Source organism: Falco cherrug, chromosome 7 (assembly GCF_023634085.1).
Source record: "Falco cherrug isolate bFalChe1 chromosome 7, bFalChe1.pri, whole genome shotgun sequence".
In the NCBI taxonomy this organism is placed as follows: Eukaryota; Metazoa; Chordata; class Aves; order Falconiformes; family Falconidae; genus Falco; species Falco cherrug.
Window position 1 is genome coordinate 34,251,522 of NC_073703.1, and position 27,694 is coordinate 34,279,215.

At 41.2% G+C, this 27,694-nt stretch overlaps 2 protein-coding genes across 3 annotated transcripts in view; one reads left to right on the forward strand and one right to left on the reverse strand.

The window, feature by feature from the left end:
- On the forward strand, window positions 1–24,089 carry DLGAP5 (DLG associated protein 5). 2 transcript variants are annotated; one of them, XM_055716536.1, is made up of 19 exons: window positions 1–57; window positions 2,477–2,724; window positions 4,040–4,248; window positions 5,219–5,311; window positions 6,255–6,339; window positions 8,410–8,523; window positions 9,640–9,710; window positions 11,375–11,649; window positions 12,057–12,178; window positions 12,261–12,390; window positions 12,780–12,865; window positions 13,475–13,635; window positions 15,077–15,169; window positions 16,383–16,602; window positions 17,743–17,989; window positions 18,348–18,405; window positions 19,813–19,981; window positions 20,394–20,443; window positions 23,689–24,089. In XM_055716536.1, exons 2-19 carry the CDS (start codon window positions 2,487–2,489, stop codon window positions 23,695–23,697), a joined length of 2,430 nt encoding a protein of 809 aa, XP_055572511.1. In that variant the 5' UTR covers window positions 1–57; window positions 2,477–2,486; the 3' UTR covers window positions 23,698–24,089. The 2 variants fall into 2 exon arrangements, with proteins under 2 accessions (XP_055572511.1, XP_005437995.1); XM_005437938.4 differs by lacking the exon at window positions 23,689–24,089 and adding an exon at window positions 21,483–21,708.
- LGALS3 (galectin 3) overlaps window positions 23,968–27,694 on the reverse strand; it is a 4,816-nt gene continuing 1,089 nt past the window's right edge. Inside the window, exons 2-7 of the mRNA XM_055716537.1 lie at window positions 26,467–26,520; window positions 26,313–26,335; window positions 25,648–25,995; window positions 25,336–25,424; window positions 24,912–25,080; window positions 23,968–24,225 (exon numbers count right to left, since the gene is read on the reverse strand). Of these exons, the coding sequence (XP_055572512.1) occupies window positions 24,070–24,225; window positions 24,912–25,080; window positions 25,336–25,424; window positions 25,648–25,995; window positions 26,313–26,330 (780 nt within the window). The 5' untranslated portion in view covers window positions 26,331–26,335; window positions 26,467–26,520 and the 3' untranslated portion in view covers window positions 23,968–24,069. The remainder of the gene's footprint in view (window positions 24,226–24,911; window positions 25,081–25,335; window positions 25,425–25,647; window positions 25,996–26,312; window positions 26,336–26,466; window positions 26,521–27,694) is intronic.

Here is a 27,694-nt window from a genome sequence, read left to right on the forward strand (position 1 = left end):
TGAGATTTGAAAGTGAGCCGAGGCGGGCTGGGTGAAGGGAGTGCGGTGTTGGTACAGGTATGTCGGCGCTCGGGCGGTTTTGGGGGCCGGTGGGCGAGCGAGCAGGCCCTAGGGTGGAGGTTTCGACCAGGAGGCCTGGCAGCGGTGCTTCCCCTCTGAGCTGACCGAAAAGCGCGGCGGGAGAAGGGGTTGAGGGGAACAAACTGTGGCGACCCTTCGGAGCCGCGGCGGGAAGCAGGGGACCGGAACGTGGTGGTCCGTCTGTCGTGACCCCCGGGGCCCCGTCTCGGAACCCTTGAGTCTAGACCTTATGCAGCCCTTAAACTTGCCGCTAAAAATAATTATGCTTTTGCTTTGTCTGCTCTACTTTTCACTGTTCAGGCTAAAAATGCTAACTGTGCATCTAAATGTTATTCGTATCTGTATTTCTCATTTGAGTTTTGTGGTGTTGCTGTTCAAAAGTCGTTCTTTTCCCTCACTATTTGAATAAAAATTAGTCCTATAAATTTTCCACTTTATTTTGGTAGTTTACGCTAGCCAGTCACAAAGCTCGTCTTTTATATAAGCCCTTTTTCCTTTCCCTGCTACTAATCTTTAATTTATGCTAATTTAGATTCCAACTAGTCATCTAGATTGCTGTTTGAGCAAGGTACCACTCAGGAGCCATAACCTGGAAAGAAAAGGAGGTAGACATTTTTGTCCTAAAGAGATGTTTAGGACAGTGAACATGCCATACCTTTTTAATGAGCCCAAAGAGATCACAGGTCATCTCTTATATTGCTTTTGCAGACCTGGGATGCTAGGAGATAATACCTCTCTATATCTCTGCTCATATCTGCCACCTTCAAGTTTCAGATTAATTCTTCTGCAGGACTAATTACTGAAATGCAGGCCACTTGCTCTTGAAGCTTATTTGTGGGAGAAGGCCTTAAGTGGACTTATACTACAAAACATAGGAAAAATATTATTCAAATTATAAGGTAGACCATAAAAATCCTTTAAACGTGTTAAATATTTATCAGTTGGCATGTCAGATGCAGGATGAAATGTAAGATATTCACAAATCAGGTGGCACTGGTGTGCACCAGCTCTTCTAGGATTATGTAGAAGAGATCTAGTCTCTGATTTGAGTGCTTTAAGCAGAGTTAATTTTTATTCCCGTTTGCTCATTTAACTTCCATTGACCATTTTACTTTCCAGTAGCACTGAACATATTGGAAAAAAACCCCAAAATGTTTTAGATTTGACTTGTACATTATCTCTAGTATGTATTCTAAGCACTTGCAGATGGTTGTGCAGGTACTGCTGGTGCTGTGCAAGTTACTATATGAATGCTGCCATGAACAAGGAGCTGCCACTGCCAGCAGTGGTGGCAACTGAATAGGCTTTGGCTGTATTTCTTCTTATGATAGCTCAGGTTCTCCCCTTGCTTGCTTTTCCTCTAAGTATGTATACTTTATTTCTGTATTCTTTCTGTTTATTTTGGTACTCTCTTCTGACATTTGGGTTTTTCAGGCCGGCTGCTGATGGTGTTTTTGGCTTTTGGTAGCAAGTGGAGGGGAAGGGGTTTGGCTTGAAGAAATCCTGTGCACGTATAGTCAAGGCTGATCTTTTCAGTCCCGTTCACTGATGATTCCTTTAGTTTGATCAAAGCTTGCTGTCTTGAAGTTAAGAACCTTAGTAAGTGACCAGTTTACTGATAAATGAGTAACTGGTGGCTGTTCAGTTTAGCTCTTCACCCTCCTTACTGTAAAGCTGTTTTCTGTAAGTAACAGAAGGTAAGATTTCTAAAAGACCTTGTTTGAGGTGACAGACAAAGACCAACTGCAAGAAATGGTCCTGACCTCTCCAGGAAGAGAGCATGAAACCCCTTGACAAGACAGGCTTCAGCGGGATGCAAGGGATGGAGTTTTTTACGTTGCTGTTAGCATAGCACAGCGTGTGCAGACCAGCTGATGTCTGTGTTAAGTCTCCCTCAGGTTAAAAAAGTAAGGAGAGATCCTGCCTGAAATAAACACTATTGTATTGCAGTTGCATCCTGGAAACTCAGTTGAGAAATGGTGCCAAGTACTCTGATGCATGACAAAAATGCCTTGCCATCAGATAGGGTATAATCTAAATGCTCAGTGGCAGTGTTGCTTCCAAGTATTGTCCTACAACCTTGTCATTTACTATTTGTCTCCTTAACACGAAAAACATGTGTTGAAAACAGATTGGCAGGCCAATCCCTGGCAGCGACAGTGTCCCCTACTAATTCTGTGTCAGACTTGTTGACCGTTAACAAAACAAACTAGCCCCTTGAATGTGTAAAATAAAGAGAAATAATGAAGAGTCATTACTGAAATTGTCATTTGCATTTTCTCTGGTACATACACAGAAACGAAGAACCTAGGGCTTTGTAACATGCAAACTGTTAATGAAAAGGGCAAAACACAACATGATAGCGTTCTGCCTAATCATTATAATTTTTGTCTAGGGTTACCAAGATGGCTGCTACCTCCCAGTTTGCCAGCCGATACAAAAAGGATTTGAGCACAGAAACGCTCAGAACTAAAGTTGCACGCAGAAGATCACTGCTTCAAAAAGAGAACAGACACAAGTTGTTTGAGAAGGGCAGACAGCTTGGATTGGCAGATAGCAATGTTCAGCTTTCAAAAAAGGGGATTTCTATACTAAAGGAGACCAATGAAACGGGCTCTCAGGAGAACAGCAGTGTAAAACAGAGTAAGTAAAGACTTGTTATAAAGCTTTTTAAAAATTGTTTAAAATGTCTTTAAGTAGATAGAGTAACATTATCACAAGAACCTAATTATGGTCAACGCTTTAATTTGAAGAAAAAGTTTAAAAGATTTAGAACCCCATGACTACCAGTTCTTCTAACTGTTAAGAAAATCAAGAAAATAGTCTTAATACAGCTTTATCCTTGTCACTGCTCCAGTGGTATGTATAAGACTTCGCTCTGCTTTGTCTCCAGCAGCTAAGGAAGAAGGCGTTTTGCTATTAATACTCAATGGGAAGTCTCTTAATGATTGCTTTGTTTGAGAAGTGAAGAAGCCTGATCTAAAGTCTCATCTAACATATAACTGGTGTCTGTCATGTGCTTAAAATATGCTTAGAAATGGGTAATTTTATGTTAAAACTGGGTATATATCATTATAAAGAGGTAAATGCATAGTATAATTTTTTTAAAAAAATTGTTAGGTTTTGATGACTTACCTTTCCTCCCAGAAAATAGGATCTGCATATATACTGAAATGTGCTTCCCTGGCTCTCCTGGATGCTTATGGTCTAAGAAATTAGTTAATATTTTAACATGTTAATGGATTTCTTTAGAAATACTTCCACCTTAGTATTTTGATAGCAGAAGATTATTGGAGGGAGGAGTGCAATCCCTATGTAATCATGGCAAGTAAGAAACATAGGAAGCTTGTATCTTAATAAATTTTAACTTTATGTATACTTTTTTCAGATAGACATGTAATTCAAGTATAGCATCATCTTATGGTTTTATTCTCTCACAAACTTCTGCCTCATTTATTCTCAGCCTGCGGCAGACTTCAATATCTACAGCTGACCTAAACTTCAGCTTTCAATAACATTACAAGAGTTTGAATAGAGAAACTGGTACAAATAAGCTAAATAAGTAGTTTAAGTATTAACTTCAATACTTTAACCTTGCAGGAACAGCCTGTACACTGTAAAATGGGTATGAATTTACAGTATTCCTTGGGTGCAGATTTGGGGAGATATATTGTAAGCTGAAACTTACCATTGAATACTTTTCTGAGTGGGAAGGGTTAAAGCAATTAAGAGAATTTAAATTTTTATTAATCTAATATGTATTAGCAATCACATGTATTTGCATTGTAAGACTTATTGAAACTTGCAGGCACAGATTCCAGTCTTCTGCTTTTTGACTTAGTATGTTTATGTTTCTCTTCTAGCTTGGAAAAGGTTTTTGAAATTTTCTGTCTTGCATATTGTTGGCTCAATATCTTCAAGATGTTCTTAACAAGTCTGTCTTCCATCTTTACTTCAGGCCAATCTACAAATGGAGCCACCAGGAGGATTAATGAACGCAAGGAAATGCTCCAGCGCTATAAAGAAGAAAAGGAACTTCGAAAACTGAGAGAGCAGAGAGAGAAAGCAAAAAAGGGAGTGTTTAAAGTTGGGTTATACAGACCAACTGCGCCTGGATTTCTTTCATTTGTACCTGAAGATCCAGTGATAGTGAAGCCAAGAGAGAAGGTAATCAGGGTAATATTAAATATCTAAATGAGGTGTAAGTGTTGGAAGAAGGGTTCACCGGAGTCAAGATGACGCTCAATATGAGTTATGCATCTTGTTCAACTTTATTAGTTTCTAACACTACTTATATAGAACCGATAACATGCATATTCATAAAGCAGAAATATAATTGGTTAGTAGTCTCTAAACATGCGCGGTTCTCACACCCCTAATTATCATGACTAAAATAAGCATTCTACCCATGTAGCTAATTGTGTTGCTGTGCTTCAGCCTTGTAGTTTGTTACTCCCTACTTTCCCATACCGGTCCCTATCTTTCTTGGCCCTGCACCTGCTTTCCCAGCAGCTGTACCTTGTTACAGCCACGGCCTGTTGGCACAACATAATTACTTGGTCTCTGGATTCAAGGATAGCTCAAGGCTACCTTTCTTGTTAACTTCAGTACAATTCTGATTACGGGCCTATTCTAATACCAGGCCTGGATTGTGCAGATCTTCAGAGATTCTAAGGCCATGCTTCTGCAGCCATTCTTCTACATATAAGTAGTGTAGTACATTAAAATTTCTATTTGTATACAAAATTGTGTATGTTATACCAAATAAACAGTTGATTTTATAATTACTTTATAAATATTTATTTTATAAGATTGAACAATAAAGGGAGTAATTTGGCTCACTTTTTTAAAAACAAAGATGGAAATAGTACTAGTGATATGTTGCTTTTTATATTTATGACTGTGTTCTCAGCTCAAAACCTGGGATGATTCATCCACAAATGCAATGGTGAACTTATTTTAGAACGGGTAATTTGTTCCTGCTTATTTCACTGGACTTTGGAAAGTTTTCCAAATTACACCCTTGACCCATTTTGCACGAGCATGTTGCTTTTCACACTTAGGCTTTTTGCCTACTCGAACAGTGACAGCAGGGGAAAGACTATGTTGATTCTTGTTTCCTTGTGGACATTTCCAGGCAGCTCCTGCTTTCTCTGGGAGGATTACTCGATCAAAGGCCAAGAACCAGGAAGAAAAAACTGTGATACCAACTGCATCGAAGCACTCTACGGTTTGTTTTTTATATAAACTTCAGTGAATAAATTTAAAGGATCCAATTATCCTTCAGACCATAACTCAGGGTTGTGTGCTTACAAGTTAAGTGCTGTCTTTTCCTTGTTAAGAAAGACAAACCAGGTCAGAAAAGGTTTCAGCAAGCTGATAGACTGTATTGTGCTGAAGTGAACTACAGAGTTTGATTAGGTCAGTACAGAGAGGCACGCACAGATCTTCCAGATGAGTTTTTCAATACGAAATACTGTAGTCAGCAAGGACTGCAAATATTTCTAGAGGTAGTAGTGAGACTGAAGTTACATACTTTAGTATCCCTTACATGCAGAAGGGCTGTCATGAATGCAGGTTTTAAAGAGGCAGTTCATTCTTCACTCAAAAATCACTTCAGTGTTGGCATATTTTTACTGTGAATCTTGGCAGCTTACTCTGCTATTATTTGTATAGAAAAGTAGATTTTGTTGAGAAATTTCACCAGCAGTAATCTACAGAAGAAGCTGTATTTTGAATCTAGCACTCTTGCCTTACAAAACCTGATGCATTTGAAGGATTCCCAGTCATAACTTCACAAAGGGACAACTGAGATAAAACTGTTTTTTGGGTGGGTTTTTTTCTGAAAACTGATTTTTTTTTTAAATGCCTAATATGTACCAAGATGTGGCAGTAATTGGCACCTGGTTTCATAGTAAACTGAAACTTCCTTAAATATTTTTCTTCATTCTTTTTACTGATAAATTCTTAACTAACTGCATAATGCACGTTAACACGTGTCTGAAACAAGCTATTTTAGTTATCCTTAATTTCTCTGTACTTTTTAAAGCCCTTTGTGCCAAATTATTTGACCATTTGTTTTACTGGAGCCTAGGAGAAAAAGATGAAGAAAGAAATTAAGGTGTTTATTTTCTGGAAATCTTATGCTTCACAAACATTTTCTTCTCTGGTAGGTCAGTGCCAGTGGGCGTAGTGTGCACCCTACACAAGCAGGATGTAAACAGCTGAGTACAGACAAAGCAGCTGAAAAAGATAAAGGTATGAAAGTAGTATGATCCCTGCATCTGAATCTGAAAGGACGCTGCTGGGTTTGTTTTCTGAGTCAGTAGTTGTGATGTTATGGGAGGGAGATCTCTGGGAGAGATCTGCGGTATGTTTTTGGGTGTAGGAAATGAATTTTTAGGACAGCCATTCCTACTAACTATGACAAGGACAGCAGCTGGCAGGTTATTAAGCGTGTGGTTCTAGGCATCGCATGTACTTGCTGCCTCTCTGTGCTTGGGGAAATGGAATGCAGAATACTAGCTGTCCTGGTTACTGATTATTCACCCTAGAGAGGGACAAGAAAAAGGTCAGTACGCAGAATTGCAAGACTGCTAGCTGCCTTAGCATCTGGAGCTGTGCAGAGCTTTCTGTTGGTCTCCAAGAAGAATACCATGTGTAGTAGCTGCTGCTATTACAAAAGAACAAGTGACTTCACCTGGAAAGATGAAGAACAGCTGACATAAGTAAAACAAGAATTTTCCTTGGTGGTGTTGGTAGCCTGAAAAATAGCTGATTATATGAGCTGCAAATATTTTCAGTGAAGTCTGTCTTCTGTCTGTGCAGCAGATATGCTGGTGTCTGTGGTCTCTAAATGAAACTGTTTGTGTAGCTCAGCATTGAAAAAGGTTTGGAAAAGGATGGCCTACTGGTAAAGCATATTTGCATATAATGTCAGAGACAGGAGCCCAAACTTCTGATGCACACTAGTGCAACTGAGTAAATGTATGATTGTAATCTTCGATAAATGACAAGTACTATCTTAATTTTTCATATTTTACAACAGCCCCTTCTGTATCTGTCACTTTCTATGTGATAATTGTATACATTTCTAAGAAAACAATAAAAAAATCCAACCCATGCCACCTTTAAGGGAGTGAAATACTTTTGATTAGAAATTCTTCCTGATAGCACAGTGATGGCCATGGCTTAAGTAGACAAGGCTAAGTCATGTGGAATATTGTTAATGCAAGATACTCAGTATTTCAGTATGAAATGACTTTCACATCCCTAATGTAATTAAATCAGCAAGCAGCAAACCTTTATTTAAATAAATTTCAGTAGTGCCTTTGGTGAATACTGAAAAGATCTATTATCAGTGTTCGATAAAACAAGGCATTTAATTTTTGAAAAATTGTCATCCGCTAGACTCGATTGTTCCTTTTGTGCTGAATCAAGAATATGCATTGTATGTATTTAAACACTAGTGTAAAAATGTTAGGGAATTGAATGTCTGGATAAATATTATAATTATTTATCCAGTAATTTCTTCCCCAGGTTGTCATTCTAGCTTCCACAGAATTGCATCTTGACATTAAAAACGCAAATAGCATGAAGAGTCACCAAGTGGGGCTACTGGATTTCAGGCAGATGTAAAAAGGGAGGGTACGAAATAGAGAGCTGCTGTTAAATGTTTCTGTGCGGGAGAATGCTATCATTCTTGGAGGATATTACAAACAGTACTAAAATACAAAGATAAAAATTATTAAGATGGGTAATACAGTGCATGAACTTGTCATATTTTATAAAATATTTCAGGGGTAATTTGTCTTAAGAATACTTTGTTAGATTACATTAAATTGAGACCTTAGAATACTTTTGTGTAATGACCAGGGCATCACTTCATTACTCTGATGGTTTGCTTAAGCTTTCAGCTGTGCAAATAACCATGGCAAGTTATTACTCTGGAGAACTTAATCTATAAAATGGGGATGGTGCTGACGCTGATTGCAGGGAACATTGAGAAGGGTGCCTTAAGCTTTGTACGTGTCATCTAGCACACTGGTACCTTGATGGTCCTGGGGGTACTATGGTACAGCTAAAATATTTTTCAATCAAGATCCTTCAGAGCATGGCCTTGATGCCAAAGCTGAGCTGTGCTGTCCATATTTAGCACTGCTTGCACTGAACTGACAAAAAAACCCAAACCCTGTTGATTCTGGCAAAATAATGCAATTTATAATTGCTGGTGCATATTTGACTTCAACAAAATGAAACTTTCAGTTATGTTACTTGAGTGCATTTCCTTATTAAGCTTGAAAACTCTGGAATTAATGTTTCTTACAGTGTTGCAGACTGCAGTCCAGACAGCCTCAAATGTAAGAATCACCAGAGCAGCTGCCTCTGCAGCTAGGCAGACGCTGAAAACAACAAAAATAACAGCTACTGCTGCTACTTCTGGTAAGTGAGGCAGTGAGTATGGTCCTGCTTGTGTAGCTCAAGCCTGAGATTTGTTTGGAATAGTGTGCTATAGATAACAGTCTAGTACTGGATAAGCGAGCACTGGAAACAACGTATGTATGTTTATATGCTGCTGTTAGGCTCATTGTCAAATGATACACTAAGACAGCGCTGTTGTCTTTAGGGTCTTGTTCATATCTCAGGCCCTCAGTTGTGCTGCAGAGTTACTATTGGCTTGTTCTGAACTGTCTTAGTATGCTACGTTCTGCTGTGTAGCTGTCTGCTTTGAATACAGACTCTATGTAAATCATGCTAATTTGTCATGTAAGAAAAGGACTAGATACTGTATCACTTAAGCTCTATTGCAATATTTAAATCAAGACATTTCCCATGAAGCCCATCAGTGTGGAGCATCAATGCCTGTATGGTAATTATAAACTGAAAGAACAAAACCAGAACTGGTAAAGATTTGCCAGTTTGGTGTATTGCTGTCCAAGGGCATATGATTATTAAGTCTATGATCAGGAACAGATATCTTTGGAAGAGATGAGAGCCTCTGTTCTTCAGATCAGGAATTTCTCTTCATCCATGTTTGCCTGTTTACTAGATTAGGGGAACATGATGGTTACTGAAGGGGAAAATTTTAGTACGTATTCTTGTTCTCAAGATATTCTCCAGATTATTTTGCAGTGTCCCTTGTGCTACGTATGACAGAAGCATAACCCCTAGGCTGAAAGCACAGCTTTAATAGTATCGGTTTCAGTTCACCAACAGAAATCTTACGCCATATAGAAATAAAAAATCTGAACTCAAATTAGCTTGATAGTCCCTCTTCAGCCTTTAGGGAAGTAAGGTGACTTTTATTTTTAGTATATGACATTAAAAGCTAGTGACTTAATCAGTTTTCCTTTCTAGGTAACATGCATCTCTTGATAAGCAGTGAAATCCTAGGCTAGGTTTTCTTTCTGCAATTAGGTGTCTGCCCTCTAGCCACCTCCCGCTCAAACAAAACAGTCCCTCCCTGTCTTAAGCGCTGGACTTTTATGGGAGTCTTTTGGTGAAAGATTATTCTTAATTAGATGCCTTTTTGACCTTCTGGAGTTTCTCTCATTTTAGGTAACCAGTCACAGAGAAAGACAGCAAATGCAGGGAAGCAGAGGAAAGCAGTCAAACCTGACATCACAGAGGTAGGCTATTTAATATTTGAAATGGAAAAGCAGTAAAACTGACTTAAGAGCTAATAACAGTGTAAGTGTAGCTCAAATATACTTGTGTTCAAGCACAGTAGTAGTAAGAAGTTCACTCAGAGCCTAGATTTTGGAAAGAAGCTGTATGTGTTTATATTGCTATATTTTAAAAATTAAGATTGGAGTTGGTGCTTCTATGGATGACTTGATTACAAATCAAGATCTGGACAATGGTTTACATTAGATAAGAAGTTCTTACGTGACATATCTCACATCTGATGTCTTAACTAATAAAAAAAAATAAGCTTGCTTTGCTAGTTTTAGCTGGCATTTGTAAATTTTGTGCAGTTCATTCCTTTTCGAAACATATTCTGAATGTATCCTTTTCCTGCTCGGGTAATGATATGAGACTCTAGAAGTGAAGAAATAAATGCATTTTTAGGTTTTGAACCACTGAAAAACGAAGCTGGAAATGTTACCCTCTGCATGGTAGACATGATTTAGCATAATTAAAGGCAGTTGCTGTGGTTCTTAATGTCACTGCTATAAAAAGACTTTTCTGCCTCTACCTAGACATGGCAGTATGTGGGTTCATTGTAGCCCTCCAACACAGGTTCCCAAACAATATGTGTACGTATTCATGCGCTGACAGTCCTGTGCAAAAACTATCAATGATTTTTCTCCTTTGCACTCTGCTATTCCCTCTCATCTCGTGTCTCCTTTGTGCCTTCCATCTCCACTCCTGTTTCCATAACTGCAGCTGTGCTCTAGTATTGAAAGTGGTACAGTCACACACAAACACTGACAGGAGGTAAGAGGCACTTATATCTTTGCTTAGATAAGAACCTCTTCACAGGCAGGAGTTGCTTTTGTGCTGCCAGTTGTTAAACTCTTACTGTAACCTCAATCATCTAGTTAGAAGTGAGTGGAAGGCTGAATTCAAGGCTTACATTCCAAGCAGGGGTATCTGAAGTATAACAAGACTTTCAGTGGATTGAAGATGCATGTTTCTTGAAAAACAATCTAAGCTCTTTTGGCTGGCTTGAGCTAACAATATCTCAATCTAGATATCTCAGAAATGTGTTCTGTATGACTATCTGGTCGCTCATCTCATAGGAATGTGGATTCAACTTACTGATTAACTTTCCCTCTTCTTTTAATGACATTGTGGTCCTAACTGCACTTGTCTTGGGCTGCATTCCTCTGCTATCAGCTTATTTTAGCTTTTCTTTGGATTAGAGTGTGTATAAACTGTGATTATTCAACAGACCTAGGTGGATTTGGAGCCAGTAATTCTGCTCTTGAGGAGCTTATCACCTTAAAGCATTTATTTTCTAGTAGTGGGAGCAAGCATTTACTAATTTTAATTATTGTTTTGGTAGGTGAGGTGTTCTGCTCCTTTAGCCCCTTCAGTGGACTGTTGCATTCCTCGTAGTGAAGTGCTACCCCAGTTGCTAGAACGATTTGTAGGTGTCAAAACCAGTTGGGCTTATTGGTAAATAATGACTTCTGTACACGTACGCTATTTAGAAAGTGACTTATCTGAAACTATTCCCTTCCTGAGGGGTTTCAGACAGCCATGTTATAATTCAGCCCATGCCTATAGTAAGCACTTTGTTGATTTGATAATGTAGTGTTTGCTTTGTCTATTTGTGCTGTTACAGATAATTCCTTCTAAACAAGAAGTGGATAAAAATGCTCAACTGGATCCAGCATTGAAAGGTTCAGTGTCAGTAGAACCTCAACAGGAGCAAACCGCAGCAGAAAACAAACCAAATTTTTCTCCAGGGAGACCCAGAACACGCTCTTTTGCACCTCAAAACTTTGTGTTTCAGCCATTAAGTGGATTAGCAACCTACAAAGTTACACCCATGACTCCTTCTAGGGCGAATGCATTTTTGACACCTAATGCCTCCTGGGATTTTTCAAATTCTCCAGTGTAAGATTCTTTCTTTTAATGGCCTGAAATGCAAGTGAATCTCTCTGTGATGATACAGAAGACAATCTTTCTATAGATGCCCTGTGTAACAACCTGTGATGTTGAAACACCTGAACATCATGGTTGCTATCATTGCTTAAATGTGGACTTAATACAACAGCAAAGAAAGCAATATAATCCGTAATTCTGTCTATGCTTTAGAAGTAGAGCAGCTCCATATATTGGGGACTGCACCATGTGTATGTCTGCAGAGATCTACTCGTTTTAATAGGATTTGCTTAAGTTCTCTAGTGTTGTGTGTAGGATTGCCTTCTAAATCGTGCTTTTTGTGTATTTGTATTCTGCTGTATTTAATGTTGGTTTCTCAATGTGTCTTAACTCTAAAGGTACTTTTTGATTGTTTCTAGTAATAAAATTGAAAAATCCAGTGACACTAAGGCACAAGAGCCTAATTTAAAAAGTCAAGTTTCACCTGCTGGTAAAGATGTTCAAGAACAGCAAACCACTACAAGTTTGAGAGGAGAAAAAGGTAGGAGCTTTACATTTAGTTTATTGTTCTAATGTTTTTAGTTTTCACCAGATTCTGAACAAATGCCTTTCATATTTTTCAGCAAGTGAATCGGATGAGAAAACTTCTGTTCAGAGAGCAAACAAAACAATTCCTGTCTCTACAGATATAACAGCACTTGAAACAGAGTCAGATGATGTAAGAGAGCAAGAGCACGACGTGCCCTATTTCAGGTTTGTGTTCGTGTGTTTCACTTCCCTGTTGTCTGTTTGGAGGTCCTTAACATGACTAATGAGACATCTTGTAAAGATCAGCTTGTGGTATTCGGTGATTGTGGGAAGTGACCTGAGTAGGCCCATTTTTGTCCCTTCTGTATGGTTAGTGCAAGTAGAGAATATAAAATTCTGGAGACTAACGCCTTGTCTTAAGGAACACAAGCTTGAAGGGAGTAGGAAAGAAAAATAGCATCTCAGCGAGTCAGCAGACTGAAACAATCCAATGGCTTCTGCTCAAAGACAGTGTAAAGCAAAAAGGATAGTAACCATTAATGGTCACAAGTAGTGATGGAAGTTTAAAAATTCTCCAAAACCTTTTTTTTTTTTTGCTGTCTCTCTATTTTTAGAACCATTCTTCGGTCTGAGACAGAGAAGCTGATGTCTCAGTGCCTCCAGTGGGATGGAAAACTTGAGCTGGATGTTCCAGAGGATGGTAAGACTCAACTATAATAGGGCACTAGAAGGTGTGTTATGACTGACAGGGACAGAGGGAAGCACCTATATCTGAATATATTTGTAAAATAGCAAATAGTTTACAGCACTTAGTAAAAGTCATATTAGATAAAGTTTAGAGTTCTATCTACTTCAAGGCAAAAAGGCATGCTTTATCTCCTAATACTAAAGCTTGTGCAGTTCTTGACATGATAGTCGTTGACACTAAAGTGAACAAAGTACATGTCAAAATATTTTTTTTTCTTGTCAATTTCAAGTGTATTTCAATGTATGAACTTGAACCAAGCTGACTTTTTAAAATAAAATTAGGTTTTAATGTAGAGTAAGTGTCCTTATTTGGGAAAGTGAAGATGACTTATCAATGCTTATCTTGGAGCACTGATAAAACTTGGAGATAGTAGTTTGTTTGTTTTTTTTGGAAAGTAAGTTTAGAGCAGTTCAATGAATGGGACTGCTGCAACTCTACAATAGATGAGCATAGTTAATTAATAAACAAATTCCAGACTCTTCAGATACTTATTTAAATCAATTGTAAAATGATGGATTATTCAAAGATGTACTTTCTTTATTATTTTCTTGTTGCTATCAGCTAAAGACCTTATTCGCACCACCGTTGGTCAGACAAGACTGCTCATAGCAGAGAGGTTTAAACAGTTTGAAGGACTGGTGGATAACTGTGAATTTAAACGAGGTGAAAAAGAAACATCGTGTACAGACTTAGATGGATTTTGGGATATGGTTGATTTTCAGGTATGTCCTTGCTTGCTAACCCACTAGAATGAAGTTGATGGGGTTAATTGTAAACAATGGATTGAAGCTATTTTGGGTGAGGGTTTTTGATTATTCAGGCTCTGATTTTTCTTTTGTAAAAAATGCAGGTCCATGTTTAACACGTTCTGATAGTGAATAGTACCTGTTGGTATACTATGTTCTATAATTCATGGAGCAATTAATCTGTCATGTCTTCTTGTGCCTGTGTATGTTGTTTTGCTCTGGAATGAAGGCATGTAGTCAAGTCTTATTCTGGTTTGGGGTGAGGATACAGTCACAATGTCTACCTGGACCAAAAGCTGGGAACGTTTGGAAAATTCCTGGAGCTAACCTGAAAAGTGGGAGTTCCATGCTTCAATAAGAGAATAATGCAGAAACTACAATAACCTTCTTTAGGGCTGAACTTAAGTGGTAGAAACCAGTCATCTCTCTCTGTTGATGCTTCCATTGGTTTCAGAACAATATAGAATATTCTAAATTATCAAAAGGGCTCCTGACGGTATTTGTAAATCAGCATTCAACAAAGGAACTTGTAACTAGTTAAATTAAATGTGAAGATGGGTTTATTCTTAAGGTCGTAGTCGTAGGTCTTGAATTTTCCCCAGAAAGTGTGAGGGTTCGGTCTTCTTCAGAGATACTTGAGGGGAGCTTTGTTAGAACCAGTAACTTGGCAGTCAGAGTTTTGCTATGCTTACTGTGTGTCTAGGAGCAGCTTAAGCTTCTCCTGAGCCTCCCTTACCTTTTCTCTCAGATAAACTTTGAGTAACAGAATTGCAGACTCTGTTCCTCTTTTGCATCTGTTTTCTGTTTGTGTCTTCTGAGTTACAGTAAGGATGTAAAGGACTTGTCACTTCAGTGACTGCTCTGCTGTACGTAAATAAGCCTTGTATGGCCTTACCTGCAAATGAGGCAAGTGTCTCCATTACAAAGTCGGAGAACAGGGCTGTTGCATTGAGTATCAGGGAGGAGGTAATGCTGCAGAGCTAGCTTGTCCCGAACAAGCACAGATTACATCAGGAAGCTGTTCAGACCAGCAGTTCGAGAGAGCAAACAAGCTTGCATGGCTGTTTCCTGCATAATGGAAGACTCTGTACTTGTTTGGATAAAGACTATTACACAATGTGTTCTTTTGCATTCCTTAAGCGCGACCATTGTCAAAGTGCCTAAGTTCAGTACCAGAACAGGTTTTAAACCAGCTCCTTCATTTTACTTCTCAGATCTTACTGAACCATTCTATACTGCCCCTCCTAACCTTAAAACTACATACATGAGACCTGTCTTGTCATTTAATCTGAAGCTTGTGTGTGTTTTTGTAACCTTCATGTCACTGTCACCTGTATGAGAACATATAATACTAACGGTGTTCTATTGTGAATCTGAAAATGTGTGTCTTGAAAATTAAACCTGGATTTTCCAATAGATCAAAGATGTGAATAAAAAGTTTGATAATCTGAAGAAGCTTCAAGACAATGGGTGGCAACCACTTGAAGTCCCAATCAAAGCAATTGTCAAGGTATGAATAGCCCCTAAAGTGTGCCTCCTAAGGCATCAAGGTGCAACAGTGTGAGTTACCTAAAATAACTAATAAGCTGCTATTGCTGTAATGAATAGTCATCTTAAATGGAAATTCTTCTAAAGCCCTACTCATCTGTTGTCTTTAGATGTTTAAAAATTCATAGAATCATAGAATGAGTTGGGCTGGAATTAGTGAAATTACTCTCAAGATGCACCCTTCTCCCGTCCATCTCCCAAGTGCACTTGTATTAGTTGGTGTTTGTAATGCTAGTTGCCTCTTCTGGCTGGGAAGATTATAGCTAAGAATTAATGATGACTCTTTTGGAGTCATTGGGCTCTCTGCTAGTAAGACACATCTGCTACATTTAGAATAGAGATTTACCCTTCAGATGTAGAACACTGTATCTGGGCCACTGACTTAACTGAAAAGGAAACCGCACAGGAATTTGGCAGTGATGGCCAGTTCTGAGCAGGGAGTGCTAAATTATAATGGTGTCCCACTAAGACAGCACCACGGGTAGTGTTAAACTACTAGTTCTGTAAGCACAGATGGGTCTGACACTATCCAAAATAGGTTATTGCATATTGCAAAATAAGCTTTAGTGTAAGCTATTTTATCTACTTTTTTGTTTGGAATACGTAATTGCTTCTGATGACTAAATATCAAGTCATATTCACATTGCCAAAACTCTATCCAGTTCCTTGAGACTGCTTAACTAATCATTAACATGATATGAAGGTTGATAAGAAACTCCAAGCACAGGAAACTGGAGGGACTGTAGTGTGCATGAGCTGCCCGTGAATGTCAGAACCCTAAAGGTGGTACAAGACACAACTTCCTTTGAAAAATGGAATGCCAGGAGAGTCTTCACTGGCTGACTGGTATCTGTCCTGCAGTTACTTTATCTCCCTGCCACTAGGAGTCCCTGTATCCCACTGTTTTCAGAAACATTAATTGGATTTGTTAGGAAAAAGTTGTACGGAGTATTTCTGCACTGCAGCATCAACATGAAAAATCCTTAATATTGACATCACAAACTAATCTAAAAAGCTGAATGACAGACCAAGAGATTCTGGAGATGAACAGGGACCTTGTTTCCAGCATGTTTGTTGCCTGTTGCTGTCTTTATGCATGGCCAGCAGCTGTGCAGTTGAGTAACTGCTTCTATCCGAAGCTTCCAGATGTAACCTAGACTTTCTTACAATTTCAGAAAAAACCGATTCCAAATGGAGTGTCTAAACCAAAGCTGGGAGCAGCTGGAAGAACGGCTGCCCAAAACCGGCTTGCTGCTATAAAAGCAGCTATGAGGAATAAAATGAAACTTGATGGAACTGCTGATTGTATGCATCAGGAGAAGCTACCAGAAGCAGAAAAAGTGGTTTTTGACGCGGGATTTTTCAGAATTGAAAGCCCTGTAAAAACCTTACCAGGTGAGTGAAGCTTAATCATGATTTTCATGGCCTGAAAGTACTGAAGAGAGTTTAACCAGTCTCCCTGGGGAGAGGGATTATGCTGTTGGTGCTGGATTCAGCTCCAGTACTGGACACAGTATTTCAACTAGTGGTTAATTACATCAAGGATCCAAAGCGTGCTGTTCTACATGAATATACTGACTGGAATGATTATGGCAACTTTAAATCTCTGCTTAGAGAGGTAAAAGCGGCTGGTTCATGTTTTTTCAGCATATGTTAAATAACGAAGTTTTAATCTGAGTGTTCTCAGGCTAGGCTTTGAACAGGTTCGTCAGCGAAGTCAGTGCAGGCTAATATTTGTAAGACAAGAACTGGGACTTTTTTTGAGCTAAATCTCTTGCAGTACTGTCTTCAAAGCTGCAATTAAAGTATACCCGTAACCTGTATTTATGGTTAACAAGATTATAACGTAATTCCAGTCCACTATAAAAGCTGCTTAATACTTTGTGGGTGTTTTAGCAGGTGCTCAAAACAACTTCATTTTCAGTATCTTATCTTACTGCAGTCTGTGAAGCCAGTACTTCTAGCGATCCTTGACTCTCTGGGAGCTGTTCTGCTTTTCTCCCATTTCTAATTCATAAGCTGACTTTGAATTTCCCCTTTTTTTGTGTGTGTAGATCTTTTCTTATCACAAGATTAGCAGTTACTTTATATGCCTCCTGTTTAGTAGAGGAGACCTTCTGAAAAGCTTTGAGCAACACTCAGTTTAAGCAAGCTTTAGCAGAGAATCAGTTAAAAGAATCAATTCTGAATCACTGTCTTTAATTCCATTAAAATTATCTGATGTGAAAGATGGAAATTAATGATAGCTTTCACTAGGTGGACTTAATAAGAACAGCAAATCTTATTTCAGATTCTTTCTGAAGGGAGAGTCATTACTGATTTGCTTGGCTGGAGTTAGGTAGTTTTGTAACTTAATGACCTACTCTTGTCACCTTTTTTCAATTTTTCCTTGCAGTGTATATAAGAGTCCAATATAATATCTGTATAAGACAATTCAGCAAGCAGAACAGTATAGTGTTCCTAGCTAGAATCGTAACAAACATTTAATCTTCTGGAAACTGCTGTAGTAATGAAACATTCAATGTTTTTTTTCAGGCTTGCTTTCAAAGACACCTCGCAGATCTTCCCAGCGGACTTCTGAAAAACTAGCAACTCCACGATCATCCAGTAGAGCTTTGCTTCAGAGCATTCCTTCTATTCTTCATAACCCTGAGGATACAACTGCAAAACAAACACCACCAGTGCTCAAAGGCTTCCATCCAGCACAAAATTCAATAATGCACCAGTTTCCCAGTGGAAAAACTCCCACACTGGAAAAGCTCCCTGGTGTTCTTGAACAAAGGTAGACGTGTTAAGGCAGCTTTTAATTAACTTTGTACAAATAATTTTACAGTTTTAACTGAAAGAATTATTAATACCCATTAAATGTTATCTTCCAATTTGGCAGTGATAAAGATTGCAACGTCCTTGTGTCTTTTCCTTCCCTCAAGCAAATACTAAGACTTTTGCCCAAATGTAATTTTGCTGCTGGGGTAAAAGTTTATTTTTTGGCCAGAAAGTTTTATATAGCTGACCAGTGCCAAACAAGCAAGCGTAATTGCAGAACAAATGGGAAGATTAGTTGGGTAAATCAAAAGATGATTGAAGGTAATTGATGAAGATTATTGAGAAGAATGAAAACCTTTTGCATTCTCTTTCAGCGTTCCCATAGTTGCAGAACAACACTGTCTTGTTGCTGGCACGGCAGAGGGGACTAAGGTGAGTCATGCATAGTTCATGTATGTGCCTTAAATGTTTTACTACTCGCAAAATAAAATGTTCTTTTTACTAGCCCCAGACGTTTCTGATCAAATCCTCATTTAGAGATCTTCTGTATTCCTGAGGCTGGTGCTTTTTCCTTCTCATTACGGACATAGATATGAACTGCTGCAGTTTGGGGACCTTGTCTAGCTCATTGGGAGCTGTCTTTTGGAGGTCCTGGGGCTGTTCGATGAGGACACTTGTTGCTTGGGCAAGTCATGTTCCTTGAAGTCCACTACCTGCTTTCTGGTGTGATTTTTTTTTTTTTTTAAGATGCTTTTGCATTTGGGGACCGTGACTAAAGGCAACAGTAGTACTTGGCGCTCTCAGTCCTCGTGTTGTCAGAGCAGAGCACTGGGTTGTTACACTCTTTAAAGGTATAGCAGAGCAGTGTTACTAAGACAAGTATCAGCGTTCAGAAATCCGTGCCCTGAAATGTCTGAGGACTTGGTGTCATGCCTATGTTTGAGCAGCCTTAAAAAACAGGAATACAGCCTCCGTAGCTTACATATACTGTGCTACTCTGTGAAAGGCAGTATTTAGCTGCAATCATCCTTTAGTAGCTTTCATTGGAATGGAGTATCTTAATTTTATTTGTAACTGCTTGGATCTGTGTATGACTACTGCAGGCACTTCCCCCTTCCTCCCTCCCTCCCTGCCCTGTATATATTATATATATATTTAAAATAAAACTATCTTGGTTACTAATTTGCTCTTACACCTTTTACTTCATGCTTTCCCTGTCAAATGAGAAATCATTTGTTGGGGACGTCACTGGGGAAAACTGGTAATCTTTAACTTTCAGTATTGCTGACAGGTTTTTCTTGAGGTAGTCTCATCAGAGAACATCCTCAGAATGTTTTTGGCACTTGGAAGTTCAAAATCTTCTTTCATGTGGAAGAACTCCCTTTATACTCTCGAAGCGATTATCAAGCTTGAAAGGGTGTTTGGGAAATAGTTCACGTGCAACGGATCACAGCCTTAAGCTGCGAGTTTTATCCTGCCTGTGCTTTGTACAGTGTCTGCAGTCAAAACCCTCTCTCTCCTGAATTGTTCATAAAACCTGTGGATTAGATGTATGGACTTGGTTTGACATAAGAGACATGCTGGTTTCTGTAAACTCACATCCATTGAATATCCTGGCTACCTTTTAATCTTTGTGCTTTCTACATCAAAAGCTGTCAAACTTCCTTTTATTGCACACAAAAGGAAAATAAGAAAGCTTCCTAGTGTCATGGGCACTGCTTCATGTCTGCCTGGTTTCACTGATGCTTTTCTTTTGGCTCTCTGAGAAGCAAATACAGCTATTTCAGTCAACTTAGCCCTCTCAGAGGGCTAGAAACATTGCAAATTCCTGTTTTTCAGGTGGTGGAAAGTTCTAGCAATGAATTACAAGTAATGGATAGCATGGAAGAGATGGAGGTATCTGCTGCAGAACAGCAAGGGCAAGATACTGTCATGTGCAGTCCGGAGAAGGGTATTGTCACAGAGACTAACTTCGCTCAGTCTGGAGAACAAAAAATACATCAAACAGGTGAGCATCTTAAGCTGCTTAGTATTGTTTGTGTGGTATTGCCTGGGACCTTAAGTTTATTCCAGAGTTTTGTGGTAGTCTAAATACTACTCTGAAATCACTGTCACCATAGCTTGGTTAATTTATGTGTGCTGTTGGCAAAACCTCCTTTATCCCATGTGACTTACACATTGCTTGTGAGCAAACAGTGCCCCTCAGGTCTTTCTGTATAGTTTCCTTGTGATACGTGAAGGAGAAAGCTAATATAAAAGGCTTGAAGTAGAAGTAAATACAGACAGTTTAGTAGTTGGGTTTGGGGTTGGTGTTTTCTTGGTTTTTTTTTTTTCAGTAAATGCAGAAAGCAATACTGTTTTTTCAACTTCGGCAGCATCAGACTAACTTAAAAAAATAATCAAATATTCTTATTTTTCAGACTTTTCATGTAGTGATTTGACATCTGTTGGCAGAAATCCTTTTGATATGGTAAGTTGACCTTCAGGTTTATTTGACAATCTACACATTACAGTACTGTTAACCTTTCCTACAGAATCAGTTACTGCATAAACTAAATTAAACTTTTAAGATGTTATCAAGCCAATTCATGTAACTTACTCTAAATACAAGCCACAATACAGCCTGTCTCCCTGCTTGGGATCACACTATTGTTCCTTAATGCACATGATGAAAGTAGGATGAATGAAGATATTTTTAGCAGAAGTCTAAATCTTATCAGATTGATCCTTTAAATTATATTTCTTGTGAATGACCTTTAAAATGTACTAACATAATGAATGACCCGGCCTTTTTCTTCCACTTCCTCCTTGAAATTTTTCAGGTCTGTGCCATCTTTTTGATTGTTTTTTTTAATGCCTTTAACTTTTAGACCTGGAAGTAAGATTCAACAGAGAAAAGCAAAGTGTGCATAAACTTTTAAATTGTTAAAAGAATTTGGGTGTAATGAAAAATCCTCTTTAAAATATGGATTACTCATTTGAGTAATGAGTGTCTTCAAAATGGACCACGTTCACTTTGTATTTTACGTATGGAAATAAGCTTGCAAATTTTCTGTTAGAGAAGTTATGGTACTTACAGTGGCACATGATTTTGACCTGTGGCTCTTGCTTTGGGACAGTATCATATGTAAGCAAGCACTTTTTAGTCTACTTATATCTACTGAATTGCTGCAAGTTTCAGCTCTGCCTGACAGATCCATGCTTTGCTTACTCTAAAGCTGCAACGTGTCCACAGCACTGAGGGGTGAGAGAATTGCGTGCTTCTGTTCCTTTGTCAAAAGCAATTTCTGCTAGCTTTTGTCCTGCAATGTTTAAGTGGCTTCTCAAGCAGGCAGGCACCTAACATACATAAGTGTTTGCCTGAGAGTAATTACCGTTGGTCTGGTGTTTATACAGATGTCCTGGAGAAAGGGGAATTTGCTATAGCTTATTTCATGTTGTTGCAGTGCTGTTTTGCAGAGCAGATAACTGTTCCTCAAACACTTACTTCACACTGATTTCTCCCACAGCCAATGCTGGATGCTGAGCTTCTCTCCACTCCAGTCAGGAGCAAAGCCCAGCAGTTTGCAGCAGCTGAAGTATTCAGCGACCTTATTGTATTTTCTCCCCTTTCTCCCTCTGGGGGAAAATGAAAGGTGACTAGAAATTCAAAATGTGTAAATTATATTCACAAAGAATTATATTAACAAGAAAACCCACAGAGGATATCTGGAAATACAGTCTTCTACCCTTGAACTGTGTCCTGAGTGAATTAATACCTGTAGTATTTTGTAGTGGAACTTACTAAAATATTTTGTAATGTCTTAAGTATGGCTGTATGTTAGTAGTGGGGTGTTTGGTGGTTATACCTGCTGTATCCAATGTTTGCATATTCTGACTATAACCTGAAATATTTTTATTTTTGTATAATTTCATGTATTTCCTGTCTACTTCAAGCTGTAAAATGATTAATTATTAAGCTTTTCTATCCTGACCTTACTTACCTCATATTGTTGCTGGTAAGATGCATACCAGACTCGCTGTAGCTGTGCCCTGTTTCTGATGCAAGGGCACCTTTGGGGTAAGGCTCAGCCTGTTACCTCCCCAAAACACGGCTTCCTGCTCGGTCACTGCTGTGAGCTCCCATGGTTGCACCCTTAGGCTCCAATATTCTGTGCATTGACAACTGCCTCGGCAGCAGCTGCAGCAGGGTTTCATGCATGTAATTCTTTCCTCTGGGAGTCTTCCTGATGTTTAACAACCACTTGCTCTGTAATAAATAGAAACTATCTCTTAACAAGGATTTTTAAGTTGGATAATATCTTTTCCTGGCAATGTATTAAAATAGGCATCAATTATTATTATTTCCTTTAAGGACACCTTTATCTGTTGAGTATTTTAAGGACCTTAAAGTGAAACCCTATTCTCTTTGCTTTTTCATGTGAAAATCTCTCACCTTCTTTCTCTGAACACTTGACATTTTAACCTCAGCCTGTTGTTGTATCTTATTCCTTATACATTCTTCTGTCTGGACTGTAATATGCTTATACATAAGGAGCATTCCAGTTACATATACTGTGTATTTGAGTAGTATGATTAGAGTACCTCCCATTGCTCTATTTTTAACGAATACCTGACTGCGCTTCCTCTTACAGTGGTGACTTTAGTGTAATACATGCATTCTTCCGCTAGTTAAGTCTTTATTTTAAAGCAAGCAAAGGTAATTCAAGCCCCTCAGCAGAAAGCATTGCCACTGCAGCTGGGAGAGCTCATCTGCCTTAAGCTTTAACCTGAAGGCTGTGTACTGATTACACTGAAATAAATAAGAGGAAGCTATTGTGACTTGGTGTTACTGTGCTGGAATCAACTATCTTCATTACTAAACTCTAGTTATACAGGTAGTTTCATGTAGGTAGCTCTGAACAACTTGTTTGCTCTGTTCGGGGATCAACGCTGTAATTAATAGCAGTGATGTGGGATTTCTGCTATCTAATGTGTACGCTTAAGCCGATGTTAGCAGTGCTGCTCTGGGCCACTGCATCTACTTGAAATTTCAACACTGTGCTTGTTGTATCTTGGCGTTTCCCAGTATAAATGAAGTGACTGTTACAAAAGAGTGTGAGACATGTCAAAGACATCCTTGAAAACTTCAATAGTGGCTATTGCGCTGTTCTTGTTTTGCAAACCAAGACCAGGAGCATGACTCACAGCAAAGGGAACATACTTTTTTTTAACTAGCCTGACTCACGAGGTGAACTTGCCAAGTAACCTCCCCACCCTGGAAACTGTTCTTCTCATGCAAGTTATGAGGGGAGAGAAACAAGGCTTGTGACCTGTTCCGTGGAGTCTGTAACGCTTGTACAAGCGGGCCCTCCCTGGGGAGGGAGGTGTCTCAGGACATGCTGGTTTGGGCACCACAGGGGCAGAATGGGCCTTTTGAAGTGAAGGAGAGGGGCGGCTCTTCTAGCCATGGTCTTGGGGAGAAGTTTTGCTTTCACCATCTCTGAACTCCCTCCCAAAGTACCTCTTTCAGGTCAGGCACAGAGGCTCTTGATATTTCCCTGTTCTCCAGTGTTTCCTAGAGGACAACTGCAGTGAGGTGACACTTCTGTGAATTCTGCATAATGTGTTCACAGCCTGATCAGGCACCTCCTCCTCCCCCGGCGGGTGCAACTTCCATCCTTCACTGCACTACTTTGATTCCTTTAGTGAAGAAGTAACCGTTCTACCTGGCAGAGCAACTGAAGCTAAAAATACCAAGTTACTGACTGCTACCTGGTATTTGGAGAAGATGGGGTTAAAGATCGATGCCCTAGCTCTCAGGACCAGTGGCAGTACACCACAGGCTCCTTTCCCAAGTACTCCTCTCTGTACAAACTGAACAGCTCCTGGTTGTCATCCTTTGTCAGAGATTTTCTGCCTCTACAGCAAGAATCCAGATACTTCCACATTTGAACTCAGCCTGCTGGAGGAAGTTGTGTCTTTTTGAGATCTAATTGAAAACAAGTTCTGCTTGTGAAAGTATGTTTTATTACCTAGAAGTATTCGTGTAAGAAGGCACTTCTGTTACAGCCATATTAAGACCACTAAGTTTGCATTAAAATTCCACCACCCTAATTATATCATGGTTGGCATGACACTGGTGAGGGTGATGTCCCCGTTGATGCAGAGTTTGTTGATCGCATTCAGCTGCTTCTCACGGAAGTTGTACTGCAGCAAGTGGGCACCGTCAACCGCTACCTTGAAGTGATCCACCTCGCAGAGGATCTGGAGCTGAAATAAAAACCTTAGCTCAGCCAAAAAATAACCATTGCATTTGCTCTTGAAGAAATTTTAAGCTGCAGACTGGTGCTGGCTGAAGGTTGTTGCCAGCGGAGTGCAGCCGAGGGGCATGTGGACAAGCTGCTGCAGCAGCTCTCAGCTGCAAAACCACCAGTGACCGTTGCCTTCCCCAGAGCCCCGCTGCACTCTTCCTTCCCCCGTGTTTTAGCCCATGGTTTGTCTTGTGACTACATTGGTTCAAGAACTGGTACTCCATGGCTCACACAGTGAGAGCTGTGTTCCCATCACCTACGAAACCATTTTGCAGGAGAAAAAGTTTGTGGAGAGTGCTTGGCTGTTAACAGGGGAAACACCTTCTAGAAACCTGCCCAACAACTGCTGAGAATGACAGCGTAAATTGGAAGGATTTAATAATAAATGGGAATAACCGAAGTGGGGAGAAGTTCTACCCTGGGCACCTGGGCCTGCTGGAGCAGGTAGGTGCAGTGAATGTGCTGTAGGACCGGCTGTGTGGGGCAGCCAGGGAAGCACACCAGCCCTAGGATCACCTCTAGGAGCTGATTCCTGTGCAAGAGCATCGAGGTCCTTGCAGTGAGTCTTGTTACACAGCCCTGACCGAACCCACCCACTGCATGTTGCAGGTGCACTTGAGACTGAGCTGGGGTTTTTTTTGTTACCTGGAAGGGTTTTCCAGCTTCAAATGGAAACCTGGGAGCTGTCCTCTCCTCCTTTCCCCAGTTATTCTGGAACATCGAATTGCAGACGATGACTTTTTTGTTGTCTTCATTGAAGCGCGGATTGAAGTGGAAGGCAATGTCATTCCCCTTCTTGAAATCCAGTGAAAACCTGCAAAGACAGTAACAGGTGCGCTGCTTTTTCTACAAAAGCCCTGGGCTCTCTTACAGGGCTTGCCAAAAGTGGCAGCAAGTGGGCAGAACCCCAGGGCCCGTCGGGCACTGACAGGGCATTTACACATTGTATAATATTTGATTTTACACCAGGCAGGTGTTATTCAGGAATGGAAAGCAAATTCCAGCACCCCTGCTCCATCCAGTGGCACCCCAGGACCCCCCTGGCCCTCGGTGCTGGATGCCCCGGTACCTGTTTGGGTTGGGGTTGACTGTTCCCATGATGGTTATGAGCATCCGAGGCATGAGTCCTGCCTGCAGGGGCAGGTCGAAGGGGACTTTCTGGGAGACAACAGGAATTCAGTGTTAGCTAAAAAGCACATCGAAAGCCAAAATGTTCAGGCACAGGCTGGCGCTTGGTGTGACAACACACCGGGGCAGCCCTGTGACACAGTGACCACCCATGCCACCCCCCAGGGGACAGTCAGCCCCAGATCCCTCCCATGGCCAAGCGCAATCGGGCAGTGAAGACACAGAAACCCTTAGAATATGACAGAGCTGTTACCATTGGAGGAGCTGGTCCCCCCTGCGGAGGAGGGGGCCCAAATCCAGGGCCACTGGATGGTTGTCCTGGGGCAGGATACGACCCTGGTCCTGCTGGTGCTCCAGGGAATGCTCCAGGTGCTCCGGGATATGGTCCCTGTCCTGGTGCTCCAGGATATGCCCCTGGTGCTCCGGGATATGCCCCTGGTGCTCCGGGATATGCTGCTGGTGCACCAGGATAGGACCCTGGAGGGCTGGGGTATGCTGGGAATGTCCCAGGAGCTGGTGGCTGGTTCCCCCAGGAGGGCCAGCCCTGGGGTGGGGGTGCAGAGGGGGTCGGGTTGTTGTTGGTGGCCAAGGCGTCGTTTAACTGGGGACAGAGGGGAGAGGAGGAGGGTTAGGTGACAGCAATGCTGGAGTCAGGCTGAGTCCTCCAACATCCATCTTTTGTAGCCTACAGCGTGCGCGGGGGCAAGAGCTCAGTTACTCCCCAGCAGCAGGGGTGGCTGAGCGCCTGGGCTGAGGCTTCCAGAAAACCAGTAAACACCGATGTTACTGGGGCGGATTTGAGGAGTTACGCAGGTTTGCAAACACATGTTCCCAGCCCTGCCAAAGGTCCCCGCTTCAAGGCAAGGCACCAGTCGCAGCCCCCGTGGTGGTTTGTTTTTTAAAGAAATTCATACTTACAGAGAAACCGTCTGACATTTTTCCTAAAACAAAAAGACAAAGCGCACTTAAGTAATTTTTAACGTACACCACCTGAAAAATAGAGGTTTTTGAGACCAGTTAAGAGTTTACAGTGGCAACGGGCTGGAAAGGGGTGAGTCCCTGAATCACGTACCCGGCAGGCAGGGAGGACGGCTCCGGCAGCGCAGAACAAACCCTGGTCTGATACCTGCGGGAGGAATGGAGGGTCAGGCCACGGGCAGCCTGCATGGCCCCGGGGGGAATCCAGCCCTGGACCCTGCCAGCAAGGCCCTTGGGGGGGTGATGGCAGCATGGGGGGGAGGCACAGCCACCTCCCTGCCCTGGCTGGGGGGTGCTGGCTGCCTGTGCAAGGCCCTGGGTGACCCCCACACCCATGCAGGAGCAGAGCTACTTGGTGGGATGAGTAATGTGGTATTGGCACCCAGCCGTGTCACAGGTTCGGTTTCGTCCTGCGTGCCAGCCGCAGTCAGCATGATTCACTTCCCCATCCCCAAAGCATCATCCCAGAAAATGTTTCAATTAAAAAAAAACAAAAAACCAACAACAAAAAAATCCCTGGAGGGGCTGCAGCTGCAAACATGTGCTGCGGGGTGGGGTGGGGGGGCTACAAACCCAGCACCGCACATCGGGGGACATGTAGCCACCCCATGACACACGGGACAGACACCTGCAGCAGACCTGGCAGGGCGAGAGGCGGGGGTGGCACCCCTGGGTGGAGGTCCCCTTACCCAATTGCCCCACACTGGCTGGAGGGCACCGTGGGGGGGACACACGTGCCACCAACCGCTCCGGGCCAGTGGACAGAAGCTGCTTTTCAAGTTTTATGAGTCCATGCCGAGCTGCTCCGCCAAATGCATACCTGCCTGTGTGCAGGAATAGCTGCTGCCTGAGCTGGATTCCTCCCATCAAAGACAGCATTCATAAAAGAAGAGGAAAAAAAAAAAAAAAAAGAGGAGAGGCAGAAACAGGGAAAGAAAAGGAAAATTCCCAACCGAAAGCAGAGAAGAAAACTTCTCTTTGAAAGGAACGTCCAGACACACAAGGGTCACGGCAGATCTGCGGACAGTGGGAACGCCGCAGGTTTCACAACCAACAGGTAACCCCATCCCTGCAAAACATCCACACTCCTGCCCCCGCACCATTTCTCAGTCAGCCTTTCAACCGGCATCCAGGAGCCCGGACTGTTTGAACAGCCCGTATCTCAAAAAGCTTTTATTTGCCTTCGGGGGTGTTTTGGGCTTTTTTTAAGCCCTTGGGTTTGCCATGTGTTTGCAGCGCTGAGCCGAGGGTGCACAGCTCCTGTGGGCTCCCCGGGGCTGCATCCAGCCAGGCTGAGCTGTGGGTGCCGATGGCTTGTGCTG